The 17,555-nt window shown below is 38.5% G+C and overlaps 1 protein-coding gene across 3 annotated transcripts in view; it reads left to right on the top strand.

Moving 5' to 3' along the window:
• The window catches only part of aff2 (AF4/FMR2 family, member 2), a 145,562-nt gene that overhangs the window by 97,210 nt on the left and 30,797 nt on the right, over window positions 1-17,555 (top strand). For all 3 annotated transcript variants that reach the window (XM_077531915.1, XM_077531914.1, XM_077531913.1), the window contains exons 12-13: window positions 3,653-3,690; window positions 15,931-16,048. In XM_077531915.1, coding sequence (XP_077388041.1) covers window positions 3,653-3,690; window positions 15,931-16,048 — 156 coding nt within the window. The remainder of the gene's footprint in view (window positions 1-3,652; window positions 3,691-15,930; window positions 16,049-17,555) is intronic.

Here is a 17,555-nt window from a genome sequence, read left to right as displayed (position 1 = left end):
GCTTATTCCTCACAAGGGTCACGGGGGCTGCTGGCGCCTATCTCAGCTGGCTCTGGGCAGTAGGCGGGGGACACCCTGGACTGGTTGCCAACCAATCGCAGGGCAATGCTCCCAATAACGTGTAAATACGTTTTTTTAAAAATGTTTCAAGTGTCCCAAAGTTTTTTTTGTTTTGTTTTTTATGCTAGAGCATACAGAAGGCTTTGATGCAGCCTCTCAACGGCAAAGAACGGTTGCAGAAATGGTAGTTATTACACAAACGGCCAGCAGGTGGCAGCAGAGCAAAGGAGATCAACCAGGGCCATCTAGAAAAAAAGCTCAATTACTTACAATTTTAAAAAGATTTGTGAAAACTGATGAAACTTAGCTCTTTTCTAATGCTAATTGCTGCAAAACAGAAACAGATAGAAACATACTTTTTTTTCCTGATAAAAGAAGAGACTTTCATCTTTCTTTTCTTTTATAGCAATTGAACACAATATTCTGTGGGCCTTGCAAAATCAGTCCAAATTCAGTAAAACAGCCGGGAGTGAACGGGATTGCGAAATGTGAAAATGGCGGCGAGTGAATGACTTAATGACCGGAGCAGCAATTTGAAAATAGCCAGAAATTCGTCTGCTACCAAGCAATGACATTTTCCTTAGTCACATTGTTTATTCACAAGCACTATTTTGCAGATATAACAGAACATAACATATCATCGTGGACTGTCATCAGCCGAGCTCTACACACAGCCAGCTATCAGTATTTTCGAAGCTTCTTGTCAAAAAAAATAAAAAATAAAATGTTATTGACAGATTGACAGACCTTTCATCAATATGGCGGGAACGTCCACCTGTGCGTAATATGCCCTCAACTTCCATCGCTACAAAAATAAACATTTGAACAAAATCATCGGCTACATCGACTTGGACTAACTGGCCAATAGCAGCGTTGCGGTTCACGTCGTTTATTTTCATGCGGCTGCTGTGGGATCGATTGGCGACTCAATGACCCGTTCACAGTCGCCGTCGTGATTGAGTGGCATCCGGTGCAGGATGCGGTCGGTCTGCATTTGGCCCCGAGTCAGCCGCGAGGGGCCCGCAGCTCCTGCCGGAAACCATTTTACAGGATAAGTGCTATAGAAATGGATGGATTGGACAGGAAAGAAAATGGTCCCTCATCACCAATTTTTGTGGTCTTGCAGTTTTGGTGGAGCAGCTTGGAAAATGTTGACATGTTGTGTTAACCTGGCGTCAGCGCTAATGTTACTTTGAAGTGTACTGTTAACTAAAATATCTGACGGTGTTTATTTGAGCGTATGATGTCATTTTCTTGAGAAGAAAAAAAAAAAAAAATCATGTTAAATAAAATGATTCTCTATCATTCATCACCCAAAGTCAATATGAGTTACAACACTTAATGACAGAAGTGCACCTTCAGAAGGATTTTGACTCTTGAATTGACCTTGAAGGAGAAATAACTTGCAACAGATGTTCGAATCGAGCGTGATGGTCAGCTCATGCTACAGCAAACATGAGCGATGTCTCAAGACGTCTCCACCAATCAGTTCTTTGGGTTGAAGTGCAAATTGCCTGTGAAAGGGGCCTCAAAGCAGGTGTGTCAATATATTCATCTCCCATATCTTGGTGAACATGGGAAATAAATATCGTGAAGCTTGCTTGCGGACGACGTACGTGGAACGAAACCGATCATTCAAGAACCTGCTGCTTGCCACAACTGACCCCCTCAGTGAAGAAAGATCCTCGCCATCTCTTCCTTCGTGTCCCTCCTCGGTCCGACTCCTGGTAAAGTGCACACATTGATTCAGCCAAATATTAAGCACTGAAATAAACTTAACTGTAGTGTTCTGGCAGAGGGCAGCCCGTAACGACACGCTAAGCATGTTTAACTCATTCACTGCCTTTGACAAGTATACTTGTCAATTGTATTTTTTAGAGCGGTGCTAAATGGGGGCGAATCTGAGCATGCTCCACTGTAAATATCCAACTTGGAAACAACTTTACTGATGCCCAACCACCGGTAGATGACATCATTGCCCCATTTTATAGGAAATAAACACAGTTTCAGAGTCCATGGGAGAAATGGCTGTATTTTGGCAAACCTACATTTTTCTGCTGTCAATTATAAAAGAACGGGACGGGACAAAAAGTAGGGAGTCTATTCTGTTATTTGGTAGATTCGGTTTATATATAATTATTGAATGTAATATCACGTGAGTATTGGAAATGTAAAAATTTTCTATAATGACTGGCAGTGAATGAGTTTTAAAATAGATTAAATTAAAAAAAAAATAAAGAAAACAAAACAACAACAAAAAAACATCAATTTTCCAACGAATGAAATGGTCCAAATCAAAGCTTCCGCGTTAGAATCAATTAGTTTTCAGTGGAAAGTTAGTAGCAGGCTAATTATTCCACAAATTTATGCTGCAGTTGACTTGGCAGACAGCCAATACATATGATTAAGATTTGGATTTGAATCTGTCATGACGCATATCTGAATTTTGCCACCTGAGAGCAAACATCAGCGGTAGACCGACTTGCCATCCATGCCGCGGCCATGTTTTGCGGATGAAGTGAATCATTTGCAGCCCGTGTTGTTCTTGAAACCCCTGCGGGAATAAATTCCCACACAGATCCTCTTCGTGAACCCTGCAAATCTGCCCGAGTCGCACAGCTGACAAGGTTTATTATTCACGACTGTAGCTCAACTTCAGACTATCGGAAACCACAAAACCGCCGGTGCCGTTAATCACCTCATTCCTTGAGAGACAGAAAAAGAATCCATTTTAATTAGCAGACCAAGATGAATACATTGTCAAACTGAATAAACTCTTTTTGTTTTCTTCTTGTAACTGAAGTAGCCATGTAGAAAATTGACTGACAGAAGATGGCGCGGCATCATGATGGAAAAAACATTTCACTCAAATGATGTTGATTGTATTATTAACTCATTCACTCCCAGCCATTTTCATGTTCTATTGCTATAAAAACATGGAACCCACCAAAAGAAAAATGTGTCTCTTCTTTCATCAGGGAACAAAAAAACTGTACGGTATATTTTTAAGTTTCATCATTATTCACAAACCTGTTGAAAAATACTGGGGGAAAAAGAGCTTGTTGCAACATGGACCTAGTTGATCTCTTATACTTTGCTGCCACCTGCTGGCCGTTTTTTTGTTGTTGTAATAACTACCATCGCTTTAAGCGACCACTTCAGGTCAGAAACTGCATCAAAGCCTTCATACAAAAAGCTCTCGCACACAAAACCTAAAAAACGTATAAATACGTTTTTGGGAGTGAATTGAGTGAATAATATTAATTCACTTGATTGTATACACTTAGTAAAACCGAGTGTGTTCATATTTCAAAAGTATTTGACAGTTAATATGCAAATATTATTTCTTTATTTCTAGTTGATCCTGAACAATTTATTTTACAACACGCATGTTGGGGCATCTCTTGTGTTTCATCATTCAACTTCTAGTTTCTTGTCAGTGGCGCACGCACACACCCAGCGCTCGCATGCTTGCTCACTACAAATATTCATAAACTATCATTCGACATACCGACATCTGCATACATGCTAACATCGACACGGTACTTAACAAGCAGAAGATTTGAACATCCGTGTCTGCGTTTGCCGACAGGTATCCGACAAGCCCAAATCCCGAGCGACGGCCCTGAGGTAAGAAACGCTTTTCCTGTTGTTCAACAATGTTGCACTTTTTTTTCGAGCGTTTCAAGGTTATCGGGAACAAAATCCCCATCAGGCAATCTGGACGCACTGCGGCCGTAATGATCTGAAACGTCTGCAATGCCGCGAACTTCACTCGGCATTTCATTTCGCAGCAACGCAAACTCACAAGGCGGCAGGTGTCACCATTTGTTGCTTCATGCATAAAACACTGCACATCTGTCCGCATGTACTCCCGTTAGTTTCTGTTTGGATGTTTGTCACCTTGATTATTGTCTGAACACCTCTGACAAAAAAATGAACGCTTGGAATAAGCACTCAGTCAGTCCGCTCAAGTTCACTCCCCCGTTACAGTATCTTGGTGATTAAATAGTTAATTTAAGCACGTGTGCAACCGACTGTATTGACAATATCAGGGAAATCATTGGTGTCATTTTTGGATAATATAGCGAAATAAATACTAGGGTTGTTAAAAAAAAAAAAAATCGATTCGGCAATATATACTACAATACGATACTACAGCATCGATTCAATAGGCAGTCGAATCGATTTTTTAACATCCATTTTTGATGGAAAAATATTCAAAAAAAAAACATCGAACTTTCACACTTTAAGCATGGAAGAATGTGATATTAATGGAACATTAAGCCTGAATATTTTATTTCAATTCCTGTTTGTTACATACAGTGGCTCACAGTTAGAAAACGGAAGTTTCAGATCAATAAATAATACAATTTCATACGAATCTTACAGGGTACATGTACAAGTTTACTAAATTGAGTAAAAAAAAAAAAAAATTCAAAAAAAAAAATTCATTTCGAGATTAATCGGTATTGAATTGAATCGTGACCTCTAAATTGTGATACGGATCGAATCGTCAGGTACGAGGCAATTCAATGCAGTGTGATTGAAAGTCCCCAACCAACAAGAAACCATTTGAACCAAAAGCTCTCGAGGCATCTTTATGGGCAAAGTAGCTAAAAAAATAAACAAAAATAAAAAAATATCCTCAAGTGTACTGTTACTTGGGGAAATAAATTCATTCGAACAAATTGATAAAGTTGTTGAAACGTATTGCTAAAATGTAGGCTAAATGCCTACAAACATAAATTTGGTATGTGCAATTGTGGCATTATGGGAAAATACCCCATAACTGCATGACATAACAAAAACAAATTGTTTTTAGCATTTGACCTTCGTTTTACTAGTACACTCGAACAACTTTATTAGCATGTTCAAATGACGTTGTCGTAGATTTGAACGACATAATCCAGACAAAACTGTTTACTTCACATTGACATTGATGAAAGAAAATCATAAATTATGAATTACACAAGATATTAATGTGCTTAGAGAAAAGCTTCCCGCCTGTCGTTAAAAAGTCAACTGGTGCGTAAGAATGTCAAAATATTTCACAAATTAGTCCCGTGTTGTCAGTCTGGGCGTGTGCGGTGGGAAGAGAATGTGCCGTGTTTCCGCGCGCGTGCCCCAGGCCATGTGTTACTTTTTTCTTTTTTTGCTGCTGCTAATGAGCCCGAGCAGAGCGAGCGCACACGCAGACGGGTGTCCACAGGGATGCTGCAACGCGACTTGCTGCAAGCCATCCATGGCCGATATCCAATAGAAACGCTCATACGCGTGCACGCACACGCACACACACAAAATATGTCCAAATATACAGATTGATACTGCATATACAGTTTTATTCTTGCTCTGACAACTCCTAATTGTTTTTGTTTTTTCCTGCCACCATCACATCACCCATCCCAGACGTCGCGTCACAGTGCACATTAAACAGTTTCAACATGTCTTCTTTCAGTCGTTAAAAAAAAAAAAGAAGTTTTCATCATATTTGTTACATGATGTCCCAATTGATTCTCATAATTCGGCTCTTACTTAACGCAAGTAATGAAGCACATTGAGTCAAAGTGTAAATTAGAATGAACAAGTCTAGCAGGAAGTATAATCCCGAGTATCGTGCTGCGCAATGCTTCAATGTGAACATTGTTCAATTTAGAACCAATTATCGTTAAAAATATGTCTAAAGCAGGTGTCCAAACTTTTTCGTTTGAGGGCCACATACAGAAAATCAGAAGGACGCAAGGGCCACATCATGTTATGAAGAGAAATTGTTTAGTCCTAAAAATTGTACAAATAATTGATTTGTGCTTTTGCATATTTAAAGAAAAAATGTTACAGTATATAAACCAATTTATTTGAAATATGGCAGTAGGGTTATTATAGTTCAGGGTGGTAATGTTAGTTTTTATTAGCTTAGTTCCTTAAAAAATGCTTAGTTTTAGTTTAGTTTGTTAGTTTCAGTATTAGTATTATTTTTTTGTGTTTTTTGGGGGGGCTGCTGCTAGATGATGTCACTTCTGTGTGACATACTTTCAAACATCATTATTCCGGTTGATATCAAATTAAATCAACTAAAAATCACATTTCATATCATCCCCAAAGGCTCGTGCATTAAATTAATAGACTAAAACGAAGGACGTTTGCTATAATTACAGTTAGTTTTAGTTAGTTTTGTAAACATAAAATGTAGTTTCAGTGAGTTGTCATTTTTTAAAAAAGCATTTTCATTTTTATTTTATTTCTGTAACAATATTGTTTTTTGAATTTTACTTTTTTCATTAAGTTTAAGTGAACTAAAATAACCTTTCGTGGCACCTGTTTTTCGACACCCTCCCTTCTTACTTTGACCATCTCCAAACATTTTTTGTTTTGTTTCTTTGATTTGAACTTTGTCAAATGCCATTTTTAGCATATGTCGCGGGCCACTGAAAAATGGACGGCGGGCCGCAAATGGCCCCCCGGGCCCTAGTTTGGACACCTCTGCTATAATCTCTATCTAAATTTGGTACTTTCCTCTTTTATATGACCACCCTCATATTTATTGGTAGCATTTTGGCAACTGGTGCTACTCATCATGTCAGTCAAGTGTATCAAGTGTGATTCCAAAAAATATTAACTTGGCCTTTGATGAATGAAAAAAAACAACACTTTAATGTACACTAGTTTATGTATGTTTACAATATTTTAAGTAACTAATTGATATGAAAAATGACCTTCTTTGATGATTGCGCAAATATGCATTGTACTGTCTTGCTGAATCAAATCTCAAATGTCGGCTAAAGCACACATGACATGCACAAGTGTGTGAGGGTGAAATAAAGAGAGACGGAGAGGAAGATTGTCGAGCCAGCTGTGCAGGGCGAAGCTCTGCCAAGTGGAAGATGATTTGATGACAGATGAAGCGAGTCCAGATGGCGTCCACATCTTCAACTCAAACGTCCCGAAATACCACCGTGACGCTTCTACTTTCACGGAAGCTCTTTGGCCAATTTGAGAGACTAAATTTACCTCCGACTGCAACTCTTGTTGTGAACTGCATCCTCCCGTGTCATACATCTTACCGTTTATCGGATCCAAGGTCCGGCTGGGCTCTAAGCGACTCGGTTCATTGATGTCAGAAGCTCATCGATTTCGTGATTGGCGGAAGGAAGAAAACGATTGACTGTTGACGCTCTTTTGTGGCTGGTATTCCCGCTCGTTAATTGACGCGAGGCAAACGCGATCGTGCACGTAGCCTGGAGGCTTGAATCATTTCCTGAAAGAGTAAATACTGGTGGCTATTATTAGGTCTGGAATTCCACCGTTTATGTCGATAATTTTAAAAAAGGAGGAAAACAAACCAACATACTTTCCTTGTTAAGCTCTGTTGAAGTCACTGACAAGAGGTAGAGCAAAAAAATAAATAAATAAATCATTTAAAATGTATAGATTTATTTAAAATGTATATATTTATTATTTATATCATTTATTATTATTATTCAGAATTATTAAGACATTGTAAGTTCCTCAAATTATTCTTCAGTCCATTCTTGTCAACACAATGTAAAATTGTGTCTGTCAGTTCACATACACACATGGAGGAAAATAAATGTTTATATTATTGACATAATGTAAACATCTGTATAACTATAAAATTAAAGACTATTCCCCCGTGGAGAAATGACGAGATTAAAAAATTAAAACGAAAATGCCGGTGTGCTGAAAGGAGGTGGAGAAAAACTAAACTTTCAATACATTATGAAATTTTACGTGAACAACTTAAATCCTACAATAAAACAGTCAAACAGGCAAGAATATCTTATTTCTCAAATTTAATCGCAGTTCATTCAAAAGATCCTAAATTTCTTTTCTCCACTTTCGATCTTTTAACCAATCCTGATTTTAAAAAGCCATCACAGACTCCATCAAACACTCTCTGTGATGGCTTTGCAGACCACTTCAGAAGTAAAATTGATGGCATTAGGTCCAGTCTTTTAGTTGATCAAAATATAATTTTTAATAAATATGGACAGTCACTTTTACCTGAGGAAACACTGGAAAGTTTTACCCTGGTTGATGCAAGGACACTTGGTCGAGTTTTCTCCCAGGTCAACCCAACAACCTGCCTTTTAGATCCGATTCCCACATCACTTTTTAAGACATTTTATGGATTTTTTGAGGAACAGATTTTAACTATAGTCAATTGCTCTCTTCAGACGGGTGTCTTTCCTGCCGCCTTTAAAACGGCGGTGGTGAAGCCCCTTCTGAAGAAAAGCAATTTGGACCCCAGCAGTTTTAATAGTTATCGACCTATATCCAACTTACCCTTTTTAAGTAAGATTTTAGAAAAAATTGTTTTTATTCAATTGAATTCATTTTTAGATACAAATAATATTTTAGAGAAATATCAGTCTGGTTTTAGGATGAACCACAGTACCGAGACTGCCCTTTTAAAGATTTTAAATGATATCAGGTGTAATGAAGATATGAAAAAGCTTACAGTCTTGGTGCTACTGGATTTAAGTGCTGCCTTTGATACAGTAGATCACCACACTTTATTAAACAGACTTAGAAGCCTGGTGGGCATCTCTGGTACAGTTTTTAACTGGTTTTATTCCTATCTCACACACCGATATTTCTTTGTAAGTATGGATACATGTTCCTCTGAAACCCATGAAATTAAATGTGGGGTTCCCCAAGGCTCAATCTTAGGCCCATTACTTTTTAATCTTTATATGCTTCCCCTTGGGGAAGTCATCAGGAGACACGGCGTCAACTTCCACAGTTACGCTGATGATACACAGCTGTATATCGCCGTGTCACCTGATGACATGGGGCCTATTGATACCCTTTTAAATTGTATTTTAGATATTAAGTCATGGATGGCAGAAAATTTCCTGCAGCTCAACCAGGACAAAACAGAGGTTTTAGTCATCGGTCCTGAAGGTCAGAGAGAGAAACTTTTACCTAAACTACAAGATTTTAAACCCACGCAATGTGTAAAGAATTTGGGCGTCCTTTTTGACTCTGAGCTAACTTTTAATCCTCATATTAAAAATGTAGCCAAGATCGGTTTTTACCATCTTAAGAATATTGCCAGAGTCCGCCCGTTTCTCTCACAGGCCAACACGGAGGTGCTGATGCATGCTTTTATTTCTTGTCGTTTAGATTATTGTAATTCCCTGCTCTCTGGTCTTCCCAAAAAGAATATTTCAGTCCTACAGCTCCTTCAGAACTCAGCTGCACGTGTGCTGACGGGGACCGGAGGGCGGGAGCACATTACACCAGTTTTAAAATCGCTGCATTGGCTCCCCGTGCGTTTCAGGATTGATTTTAAGGTGCTTTTATTAGTTTTTAAATGTCTTAACGGTCTTGCCCCATCTTATTTATCTGACTTGCTTTTACCCTATTACCCCTCGCGGCCTCTGAGGTCTTCTGGCAGCGGCCTTTTAACTATTCCAAAGGTGAGGACCAAGACACATGGTGAAGCTGCCTTTAGCCACTATGGTCCTCACCTATGGAATGGCATGCCAGAGAGCATCAGGTCTGCAGAGAATATTTATGTTTTTAAGAGGAGGCTTAAGACTTACTTTTTTAGTTTGGCATTTGATTGACCTTTTTTATTTTTATTTTATTTTATTTTACTTATTATTATTTTTACTTTTTTATCCCCTTTTATTTATTTAACTTTTAATCTATATTGTCTTGTAGCTTTGTTTTTATTTATTTATTTTTTCTATCGTGTTTAACCGTTTTCTTTTAGTGTTTAAATGTTTTTATTTGGTAGTTATAAAATTTTTAGCTCCAGTGTTTTCTCATGGGGGAGCCTCCACAGTGAGAGGGATGCTTGGTCTTCATCCATCTCACTGTGGATGAACTCCTCCTGGGTGCCTTTCCTTACAGGGTACATCTGTGCCCCGCCATGTTGTGGTTTTCATGTGTTTGTTGGGTTTTGGGTGTGTCTGTGGGTACGATCATGGGGATGGGGGGGCTTTTTCTTTCTTTTATTTTATTGCATTATGGATGTCCAGCACTTTGAGTTGCATTTTAAATGTATGAAAGGTGCTATATAAATAAAGTTGATTGATTGATTGATTGATTGATTGATTGATTGATGTCTTGATTTCCTTTTAGCATGTTTAGGAATTTGATAGGCATTCCGGCGGACCAAAGGTGTTTTCTTTTAAACGTCCATGGTGCACCTGATAACTGTCTTTATTTTTTATTTATTATTATTATTATTATTATTATTATTATTATTTTGTTAACAGAAAGTATACTATAATGTAGACCTGGTGAAACCAAGACTAAATTGTGGTGCAACTGGTGTAATGTGGACCAAAGGTGTTTTCTTTTAAACGTCCATGGTGCACCTGATAACTGTTTTTATTATCATTATTATTATGATTGTTATTATTTAACAGAAAGTAGATTATAATGTAGACCTGGTGAAACCTAGACTAAGTTGTGGTGCAGCAGGTGTAATGTGATTTAGGTGGATTGGCTTGAGGTGCAGGCAGACGGCGTCTGCGCTCCGCTGATCTGCGTGGTGGATGTTAGTGTATTTCATTCATGAATATGAAAATAAAATATGTCTAACAAAACATTGTACATGCATGTGTAAATTGGCATAGCACATGGTTGTAAGCTAACATGACTAATATATTGGGGGGGAAATAGCTGACAAAAAAAAGTTTGATTGAAAGCTAAACATCTCGAACACTCGGCCAAAGGCTTGACAGAATCGAGCGTCAAAAGGAAATCCATAATGTTTATGACCATATACTTCAACATATGAGTTATCATATAACAACATTGTTTACATTATCATCTCAAAATTGAGAAGAAAAAAAAAGTCCCTTTTGAAGTCATCAACATTTAATCCCAAAAACTTGATGGTGTGTGAATCCAAAACAAGAGCTGTAAATTCCTGTGAAATTAATTAAGACTACACGAAGGTTATTAAAACGGGGCAGAGCGTAAAGTGTCAAAATTATTTGCAAACACATCAGCAACTGAAATGAGTGGTTGCATTGTAATCACATTTCTGCATTTAATTGCAGACACTTTGCCAAGAGTTAAGTTCTTCTTATTAATGAATGCAAATCAGCAATTTGTTTTTGGTTCATTTTTAATTATTTGTCTTCTTGGAATCTTCAGCTGCTCCCTCAACTTACACGCTGCATTTCAAAACAAAAGCGTCATCCTGCATTTATTTATTCGTAGCTCAGTTTTCTAGTCATTGTCGTGAAAATATTATTAAAGTGGCCGTTTAATCATGTCATACACGCCCAATTAAAATGACCGGTGGTCCATCTTTGCCTCTTATCTGCGGCGCTATCAGTCGTTTAACGGCAGCCTTTGAGGATGACGAGCTTCTTCTGGCCAGGCCCGTTGGGCATATCAAGCCAACGGCTCACTTTGTCAAGGCTGCGAGGCTTTCATTTCCCCTGTTGAGGATGATTTTATCATACGAACCAACAGGCGCATACCAAAGGCTTGGCTGCACTCTGAGAATCTGACAAAGGTTCGATATATTATTTTCTTCTGCAACACAAAGGCGGAGACACAGTTTTGTGTTGTAAATCTTTTTCCTTCTTTTTTTTACTGATAAGGAAAAAAGAATCTTAGTTTGAAACACTGACGAAGAAATGTCGTTATATTTTCTTCTGAGAAATTCTTACACACAGATGATCGTACATTATGCAAATGTGATTGCCTCAAAATTACCCGTGAATGCAGAGAGACGCGAGAAAGACATCAATAGTCATCGTTAATGCATAACGGCACATCATAGCAATCTTCAGTTCCCGTGAATGTAATCTGATTGGCTGTAAATGATCCTCACATTGCTACTATGTGTCATTTCTGTAGTGCTTTACCTGATTGGAGTCACGGCTGAACAGGAGCTTATTTACTTCGGATGACAGGCAGAGAACAACCTGGATTAAAATTAAACAAACAACCATTAACACTTACATTCATACTCACCACATTATCATAACAAAAATGCCAATAAATATGATCCTTTCATTAAGTTCATCATAATCTTTCCATCATTAATATGCATAAAGGCGACGTCGGGAGTCTGACAGCGTTGGGCCGACGGCATGCGCCGGCTCGTCAGTGTATAAATTACTGTCGTAAAACGGAATCGAGTTGGGGATACGTCAGGGGGGCGTTTCCAGCAAATTCGACATGTTGAATCGGCGTCGGAACATTTGATCACTGTGATTGGCTGTTAGCTAGTGACACGGGCGAGATGAGGAAGTGACGACTGCAGATAAACAGTACTGATGGAAAGCCCGGACCATTTATTTATTTTTATTTTTTTTCGCTCATTTTGTGGATTGTCACCCTGATGTATCCTCCGCATTTGAACGTACAATGTCTGTCTGGATGGAAGATCGGGAAGATGACTTTGTCTCTTCGGTTCAAGAGAGACTGGCATTGTATGATATTACCGTTAAAAGGTTTGCCGACAAAGGTATGAAAGGCATAACATGGGGACGCGACTGGTAAGGTAGGAATTATTTTTATAAACGATATGGTGCAAAAAGCCGAAGGGTTTCAATCATTCACGGGGGAGGACATCGTGAGAGAAAAAGTAACCGGTGTGCATTGTTTACGTTTTGTTTTTTTGTGGTTTCCGGTTGCCTTTAGGAATAATGACTACCGCCGCCGATGGTATGGAGGGGAATTACTTCTCTTCTCGCGCATACGCAATAGTCAGGGTCAGTGCGGTGTCTATTTATGCCATTTTTCTACGGGACGTGCCGACGTCTGGGATAGGCCACAAGGGGGCGGCGTCGGTCACACATTTGGCCGACGTCCGCATTGGTGTATCTATCGAGGCCTCTACCGTTATCACCTTTCTTTGCTGATTGCTATCAGTCCCAAGTTCTGCTGTTGTCCATCTTAACTCAAGTTAAAGTCGCCAAGTAAAATACACTTCCTTGCTTCTAAAGCAGCATACTCACATTCCACAAAACCCCAATTGAAAGATTGCCCTGACTGATTATCCTGTTGGGGCTGACAGTTGTAAATATTAAGCTTAAGATTGTAATATTTACATTGAAAATCTGTGGTTGTTGTCTGATAGCCCAGCTTCTTATTCTTCTTGTTTGTATATTTATATTTATTTCTGAATGCCCTGTGGCGCCATGCTGCCTTTCACTGGTCAGTTTTGGTACTACAACAGGCCTTTGGAAAAGGTGATATATTTATGCTATGTCGGCCACCACACGCCATAAAAGTAGCACGCTCACTTTTTTTTTTCCTTTTTAATATGTGAAAAATCAATATGCGTGTGTCAAGGACCACATCAGCGATTCACATATCGAAATGTGATGTTGCCCATCAAATGAGTCCGTCACAAAATAGGACACAATGCTGCAAAAGTGATCCAATTCGATGAACTGAAGAGTATATCTTCATTTAAGAGCCGACATCATGGAGATGTATTTAAGGTGTCCAGTCAAATGCTTGCCTGTCAGATTGCACCAGCTGGTGCCGCATTTCAATTTGGCACAGACAACGGTGCTAAATTATGTTTGACGGCTGATGCCTGCCTGATTCCTGAGGAGAGCAGAGGGAAGCGGGCCAGATGTAATACTTTCACACATGTATTCGGCTCCTTTCATCGTGTTCCCGCAACGCTCTTGTTTATGGCGCCAGAATAAAATAGGCTGCAGAGTGCTCGACTGAATGTCTCATTGAGCAGCAAACACCAGCAAACACCCTTTCACTTCACATGATGCTATTTATACAAAAACAAAATGGATCGGCAATCCAGTACGGTCAAACCTCGGTTTTCGAACGCTTCTCTTCTCAACCAAATCGCTTTTCAACCAGAAAATTCGAGAATTTTATGTCGTCCAAAAATTCGGCTCTCAACCAAACGGAAAAAAAGCCGAGCGTACCTGAACGCGACTCGCTCGGGAGCCGAGCTAACTCGAATGCTTCCTCCGTAGCACATTCGTGTTCAAAGTGCGTTCGGAGCAGACCTGTTCATTGTTATTTACGCAAATCTTTTTTTTTTTTAGTTTTGCATCGTGTATTAGCCCCTCATCATGGGTCCAAAGAAAGCAAGTGCAAATGGTAAAGCTGGTGAAGAAAAGAGGAAAGTATTGAATTTAAAAACGAAATGTTTTCATTTGGTTTTTCATCATTTTAGATAGGATATCTAAATAAAACTGTCTATTTCTACCCTTTTCTATTTATGGTAAACAGTATACAGTGCAGTTTATGGTGTAAAATAGTAAAAAAATAAAATAAAAATTGGAAAAAGATTTTTTTTAGATTTGGAACGGATTAAAATTATTTACATTAATTGTAATGGGAAAAATTGTTTCGGATTTCGAACAAATCGCTTTTAGAACAGCCTTCTGGAACGGATTATGTTCGAAAACCGAGGTTTGACTCTATATAGAATTTACTGCTTGTTGTAACTTACCACAATGAAAACTTAACATTTATGTATCTGAACACATTTATGTATCTGATTGGCTCACATGCAGTAGTGCTTTGACTTTTTAAATAAACATTAAATGAATTATAAAGTGCATGTGTTAATTTATGCCTAAATCAATGCTGGAGCCAAATATAAACTGATGTTAGTAAATAGATGATCTTATTTGCCTATTCAACATTTTTTAAACCTATTTTGTAGAAAATAAATCCCAATTAAGGTCGCTATGCTGAGCTTGGAACAAAACTCAAATAAGAAAATAAGAAAATGTCGTCGAATTCATCAGCTGAGAACAAAACAAAACCGTGCAGCGGGAGTTAAACGCCATGCGACACTAATCGTGAAAACTGAGAGGAAAACGTATTAAAATTGAAAGAGAAAAGCAAAGAGCGAGAGAAGACGAGAAGAGATGAGAAATGATAGAAGAAATCACAATTCCAGTGTGCGTGCATATATGCGTGCGCGCGTGCGTGTTGCCCGAGGAACAGTTGATGGATTTGCTGCTTGACTGCTCACACAGATTGCGGCCTGCTGTGACGGCAGCCTTGGACTGAAATTACACACAGACGCGCCGACGCACGCGCTCGCTACTCACGTTAGCGCGTTCTGCGTGTGCGCGTTTGTGTGTTGTCAAGTTGTGTCGGCGGTCGTGTTGCCTCTCGGAGACCATTTCAAAGGATTGTGGAAGGACGGATGAACCAGCAAAAAGCACTAGAAGGAGATAATTGAACTGGTTCAAAAGACTGCATTTCAGCAAATTATCAGCAGATATGTGATTATATTTTCTATTAATGCTTAATATTGGTTGAGGCAGCTGCTGTAAGAAGTGGATCATGTCTCATCCTGCTTGTTCTTTTCGACTTGATGAGATTAAAAGTGTGAAGAACTCCAAAGTACACTAATGGGAAAACTCCAATTCATGTTACTTGACAGAGGAGGGTTATATTTTCTGCTAATTTGAACAAAGTACATCAATCACCATTCATCACTAGTTGACAGACACTCAGTTGTGCTCATAAGTGGGGATGTAAACCTACAACCTTTTTTTTTTCCAACCTTACCTTGAAAATATGTGTAGCAGTGAGTAAAGTATGTGGTGGATGACGTGATAACACATTTTCTCTGAATGTTATTTTCATCTGAAGGATGGCATGACATTAATTTCATTCGTCATTTTCAGCGTAGAAAGCGTCGAGTGAATGACGTAAACAATCATCGAGACTTACAAGCGCTTTATTGAAAGTCGACACAGGAGAGGACGAGTGAATCTATTTGCGAACGACGACGTCACCCCGTTAGCGACGTGAGACGACATGAATGAGCTTTTTTTTGCTCGCGTCAAGCGAATCAAGGGCCGGTCTTATTGTTTTGCGACTTTGTGACACGTCGATTAAATCTGTCTACTCTGTGATCCTCTAAAGTGGCGCATCGGGGAGCAGCAGCGAATCGGAGAGCAGCTCCGAGTCGGACACGGACGAATCGGAGAGCAGCTCCAGTGACAGCGAGTATAACCAGGCCGCCCGCGCCGCCTCCCCCGAGGTACCACGACAAGCATGCGTGTGTTAACAATGACACGATGCATATTGACAGGCTTTGTTCCACCCACAAATGCGTGACCATGTGTGGGCTTATATCAGCTGTATCCTTTTCTTGTCTTGTCCTATTACCGATTGAATTAATGGAGATGTCAGTCGTATTTTCATCAAACCGAGTTCCGTTTTTCATATTTTCCCCTACCCAAATATCTGACTGAACCGTAACCCAAATACAGTACGATGCAATGTAGAAACAGTATTCAACACTGCAATCTACAATTGCGATAACAGAAATATTTTAAATTAATACATATTTGATGAGCTTTGTAAAGGCATCATTTTATATTTATATTGTAAAACTTGTTGATGTTACACGTTTGGCTCAGTCTAAACAATAACCAACTGTCCATGAATAGACGGCATCCATACAAAAAAATGTTTTCATATCCCTGTGTTTAATTGTGTTATATCACACATCATAGTATCATATACACTATACTTTTTTTTTTTTTTTTTTTTTACAATTTGCACACAATGTACAAATAATTACTACAACATAATCATACTGTTAATTATAACATCCCGACATGTGCTATTTTAGTCTGCTGTTTCTTTTTCTTATCCTGAACAAAAACATAAGCGCACTTTTGTTTTTTCTACAAGCTGAAATCAAACCCTTAATTCAGACTGTTTCAAATGGTGGTCAGATCAGTCACTGACTGATTTTGTAACCGGACACTCTTCAATAAACAAACAAATAAATAAATAAATAGATAAACAAATAAATTTGGTGCCAGTGGGTACTTTTTAGCCCCAAGGATAGCATGAGTAGCCCATGGGTCTGTTCTATCAATTCCAGTGGTGGGACACTGTGACTTACTAAGAAGAATTAAAACAGGAGAAGAATGTTGACGTTTATTTATTTATTTATTTATTTATTTAAACATAACGTGTTACACATTCTGAACCAAGCATTGTATATTTTGTTTGAAAAGAAGTTCGGAAAATGAATGAATGAATGAATGAATGAATGCATGAATGAATGAAATTGCTGTTTTATTTCCCCAAATATTTCAAAATATGTCCTATCCGAGCTGTATTTTTAATACTGTGATATGTTGTTGCTCACGGTTATCATACAGTCAAATTTGAAGATTGGCCGACGCCAGATTGAGCTCTCATCCGTCCATCTCTTCTATTTTTTTATGTGAGAATATAAGGATGCCGGATTCATTATTATTGCAATCAAAATAAAAATGTTCAATTCATTAACATGTTTTATCTAAATATGTATACCTGTTAGGAGTGTCTGGCGATTACAAATTTAAATCGTAATTAATTGCATTACTTCAATAATTAACTCACGATTAATCACAAATTTTTATATCTGCTGTAAATGTCCAACTAAATGTGTTTTTCCTATTTTTTTTCTTACTCTTGTTAACATAAAAGTGGGGGAAATGATAAATAGAAATATAGCTGCATCCTTTAGTCATTGATACAATAATGTC

Source organism: Festucalex cinctus, chromosome 9, assembly GCF_051991245.1.
Source record: "Festucalex cinctus isolate MCC-2025b chromosome 9, RoL_Fcin_1.0, whole genome shotgun sequence".
Taxonomy (NCBI): Eukaryota; Metazoa; Chordata; class Actinopteri; order Syngnathiformes; family Syngnathidae; genus Festucalex; species Festucalex cinctus.
Note: the sequence above shows the minus strand (reverse complement) of the source record. Positions and strands in the feature narration are given on the sequence as shown.